General features: G+C 38.6%; 1 protein-coding gene across 1 annotated transcript in view; it reads right to left on the reverse strand.

Moving 5' to 3' along the window:
- The window catches only part of CLASP2 (cytoplasmic linker associated protein 2), a 152,608-nt gene that overhangs the window by 103,107 nt on the left and 44,471 nt on the right, over positions 1 to 5,030 (reverse strand). Inside the window, exon 9 of the mRNA XM_015561252.1 lies at positions 518 to 600. Within this exon, the coding sequence (XP_015416738.1) occupies positions 518 to 600 (83 nt within the window). The remainder of the gene's footprint in view (positions 1 to 517; positions 601 to 5,030) is intronic.

Raw genomic sequence — 5,030 nt, forward strand, 5'->3', positions numbered from 1 at the left:
CCAGGCTGATGGCTGCCAGTACAGCGGTGGTGGTGGGAGCCTCTCCTGCCTCCTCAGCAGCACTAAGGATGTCTGACTGCAGCTTAGGTCTGCTCCCCGCTGGCAAGTGGACATCCCCCGAGGGCTGCCGGGCTGCCAGAGGGATGTCTGATTGCCATCTTAGGCCCAATCCCCCGGGGAGCAGGCCTCAGCCAGCAGGTGGTCATCCCCTGAGGGGTCCCAGACTGAGAAAGGGCACAGGCCGAGCTGAAGGACCTCTCTGCCGAGTGCACAAATTTTTGTGCACTAGGCCTCTAGTAATTCAATAATATGGATTCAATTTTATTTCAGCCTCACTGAAAAATCACTTGGAAAATCTAACTGTACCAACAAATAATAGCTTGGTAATAATAAGTCAAGTATTTTTATTTTTACATAATCTTTTAAGGAAAAAGTATTTTTAAAGGGACAAAAGCAATTATCTGAAGAGGCACAGAGACAACATTCCTGGGGAGTGCCAGTGTATTGGTATCCTTACCTGAATAGAAGGGACATCTGTAAAGGCTTTTATAAAATCTTCTTCATCAACTGCTCCAGCACCTCCTTCCTTAGAAGCACCTGCTAATTTAAAATAATTTTACTTTTTAAAGTTTATTTTTAAGCATTGTAGCATCAATAACAACATGAAAAACATAATTTTTTGAGCATAACTTTAAGAGACATTCATTTTATAAAAAAGCAATGAAAACAATCTCCACTTTTCAGAAAAGTCAAGGTACTTAGTAGTAGGCTGGCAGTAAAATTCAAACTAAGAGCAGAGCCCTTCCATCCCTCATCCAATACAATAACAAGGACAAAGAAAATGCAGTGAAACGATAAGGTTTAAAAGCTGAAAAGCAATTTTAAATGACACAATGTGTCAATAAACGATGGAAAATGTGATATACAGGATCCATGTGTGCTGCAGGGGTCAGAAAACCAAATGTGAAAAAAAAGAGAGTCTTGAGATTATCTATAATAATAAAAGTGTAATATGCTAATTAGACCTGATGTCTTTCTGGACGACCATCCGGACAACCACCCGGACAAAGCTGGGCTGCAAGGGAAGCCCGGGTCTCGGGTGCCTGCCGGAGGTCAGAAGGAAGCTGGTGCCAGAAGCCCGGGGAAGAAAGGCCTACTCTTGCATGAATTTCGTGCATCGGGCCTCTAGTATTTAAATATGCAAACAAATCATCCTTTATTGCATACATACTATCAAAAAGTAAACTTGATAAGTAGCTGTTGTTTAGGACCCAATAATTAAGCTACTGTCTTCCAGCTTCAAAGTCACTCTGTTATATTCAGTGGTACCGGGCCTAGGATTAAGCAAACCATTTTTGTGATGATTCTAGTGCCTTCCAGTTAAACTCTGTCAATGGGAGTGATGGAGAGAGACTGGAAGCTGAAGGAAGAAAGGACCTTCTTGCCCCTACCTGACTGCTTCTTGTTCTTGTCAGCAAAACCCTAGAAACTCTGGAAGGACTTCTGTTTCCAGTAGTATCTGGTTTCACTGTGTACTTTTTTCTAACACTCACTAAACCAGTTCACATGCGCCCATCAGAGGCACCGGTCATCTATACTCCCTCCTCAGAAGTCTGAATCAAGGCTCTGCAGGGCCCCTCCTCTAAGTCTCTCAAGTTTTGATAATTTTAACCTCCTCGTTTTGTTCCTCCAGCTCTAGGGTTAGGAGCTATGTACTATAGCTGCTGCTACCTCCATGATACTTTAGTGATCTCTTTTTGCATTAATTCAACAATACCCATTTGCCAATTCTTTATATTAAACTCTATCGGTAAGCATACCTGTTGAAGTTTCTGTCTCCTAATTGAACCCTGGCTGACACAAGGGATACTTAGTTACTATCTCTACTTTATATATTTATTACTTCAGGGTAAGAATTCAACACATGAAATGAATTTCAACTACATAAGATATATGTCCAAATGACAATTAACTAAAAAAAATCTCCAAGTAAAAAATTAAATTAAAAGTAACTTCCCAATTAAGTTTATCTGCCAAAGGAAATACTAATATTTCAAAATTGGATTTAAAAAGTTAATATCATCCTAATAAAAACAATACTCAGGATTTCCAAAGGCATGTAAGAAGAGCCTCAACTTCAAAAAAACAAAAACAACCTTTGAAGACCTTTGTATGTGACTTGACCACAGAACAGCATAACAAAGCTGTTAGGCAATAAAAACTGCAAATTAAAAGCAATGACAATTTAATAAACTAAGAGAGAAATGAATGTGTGGTTGCTATAGGAAATTCAATTACAAGAGTAAATAAATTACAGTTATTCCCTATATATTAAAAAAATCCAATAAAACAATAAACTCTCAACCCCATCCAAATGATCATTCCAAGTAACTGATTAACTGAAAATAATTAAAGCGAATAAACAAAAAATAAGATACCTACCCTTATTAACATATTACATTAATTTACAAATCTCTCAATAGGGGTTTACTGGGTTTTTTTGTTTTTAATTTATTTTATTGATTTTTTTACAGAGAGAAAGGGAAAGGAATAGAGAGTTAGAAACATCGATGAGAGAGAAACATCGATCAGCTGCCTCCTACACACCCGCTACTGGGGATGTGCCCGCAACCAAGGTACGTGCCCTTGACTGGAATCAAACCCAGGACCCTTCAGTCCGCAGGCCAACGCTCTATCCACTGAGCCAAACCGGTCAGGGCTAGGGGTTTACTGTTTTTGACAGTAGGTCCTCTAATAGGAGTGCGAAACCTCGATTTTTTAAAACTTCTTCCCAATTTTTCACGATTGTCTTACACAGACCACTAAACAGAAAATTCTTTAGAGACATTGCTTTATTAAGTAGTTCCTCGACATTTAAGTTTTCATGAAAAAAGATAAACTTTCCACACTCATTAATATTTTGTACATTTATACATCACTTCTTGCAATTTACTTGTTACAGTAACAAGAGCAACCATTAGGCATGTCTGGGAACACACAATTGATTCCTGGAAAGTATATACTTCAACTGAGAGAGGAGACCTGACGGATGTACCAGAGCAGAAGTTAGTAACTCAGTGTGCTGAACTGTGGAAGACAATTTTACAGAGGAATGGAAAAGCAAAGGGGAGAACAGTATCAAGAGTTACTACAGTGTAGCCCTGGCTGATTTGGTTCAGTGGATACAGTGCTGGCCTGCGGAATGAAGAGTCCCAGGTTTGGTTCCGGTCAAGGGCACAATGCCCGACCTGTAGGCTTGATCCCCAGTAAAGGGCTTGCAGAAGCCAGCTAATCAGTGGTTCTTTCTCATGGTGGATGTTTCTATCTCTCTCTCCCACTCCCTTCCTCTCTGAAATCAATAAAAATATATTTTAAAGAAGAGTTATTATAGTGTATATGCAATATATAAAAGGTATTACACATAGGACAGAATGTTAACTCCACAGCATAATGTCAAAAACCTTCAACGGAATGCAGAGCACCTGATTAAGTCCCAAATAAGGCCAGAAAAAATGGGCCACTGACTAGGAACATTACATAGGAAAGCCTAACTTTGAAAATTCACTCTAATCATAATACCTTTATTATCCAGTAAGTTCTGTCTTATGAGTAGGGCCAAATAAGCTAGTGGGGAGGAAAGGGAGGAGAAAGAGAAATCACATGGCTTTTAAAAGTCCCACAGAAGCTGCAGAGTGGAAAGGCCACAAATATTACTAAAGGCAGCTTTAAGATTATCTCAGATGTGACAATTAGATCTCTACACCTGGACATGAGCATTACCAATTTAGCAAGAACTTGCATAGTTTGAATAGTTGCTCCCAATCTACCTGACTCCTATCTTTTGAGAATCACTTTGTATAAGCAGAGCTGCTGCCAATGGGAGTGCACTGGGTATGTGAATAGTGTTAACAGAGAACATGCTGAGCTCCCCATTCTAGCCTTGTTTATCTCTTGTATGCATTACAGTAAACTTTTTTACCATCCTAGTTTGCCTAATATTTCCCCTCACCTTAGTTTTGTCTGGCCAATAAAGTAAAAACAGGATCCCTGTATAAGAGAACAATCTGTTAAATAACTGTTTCACCTCACAATCATCATTCCATTTCAATACAGTTTTAAAAATTCACCTAAAAACTGTAAAATACTTTTAGCACCAGCAGGGAGAATGGATACCACAGGAGAGATAAAAAGAGTAATGGGCCCTAGAGTCAACTATTAAAGCAAGCAAAGGAGAGTGAGTATACATATCTAAAGGAGATGTACTGGATAAAACAAGTTTGAGAGCAGGAGCACAAGTAGAGAGAGGGCTGAAGGAGGGAGCAATGTTGGCTTCCAACTTGACTAATGCTCTTTGAAACATAACTGGGTCAACAATCACACTAAAAGATATAAATGGGCTAAAATGCTCCTCCAGCTTCTAATTTAAAATGAAAATATTCTGGTTTGACTTTTTAGGCAGATGCTTGCCTGATTCTGCCCTCAGAACATCAGTTGCCTAACCACTCTAAAACAGAGATAAATTTTTCTGTAAAGGGTCAGATAGTAAGTATTTTAGGCCTTGTGGGTCATACGGTTTCTGTTGCAATTACTCAACTCTGCCATTGTAGTGCCAGAGCAGCCACAGACAATATGCAAATAAATGAGCAAGGCTGTATTCCAATAAAGCTCTATTTATGGAGCTTCAAACTTAATATAATTTTGTAACTTATACCTCAAAAAAGGAAAAAAACAATGCAGTGAATCTATAGATGAGTTTGGAGAAAACTGAGAGCTTTGTAATACTGTCTGCCTACCCAGGAAAATAGTATGCCCATTTACTTAATGCCTTTTAAAATTTATTTCAATAAAGTTTTATAATTAAAAAAATACTATGTTCCACAATAACAAGTATTTTGAGGTACAAGCCAAACCAAACCAAAAAAGTGAAAACCTTTTAGGGAAAAAATTCTAAACATTAATGAGTCCAGATGGTTTAGCTCAGTGGTTGAGCATTATCCTATGAACCAGGAGGTCACGGTTCAATTCCCAGT

The sequence above is a fragment of the Myotis davidii genome, unplaced genomic scaffold, assembly GCF_000327345.1.
Source record: "Myotis davidii unplaced genomic scaffold, ASM32734v1 scaffold395, whole genome shotgun sequence".
Classification (NCBI taxonomy): domain Eukaryota; kingdom Metazoa; phylum Chordata; class Mammalia; order Chiroptera; family Vespertilionidae; genus Myotis; species Myotis davidii.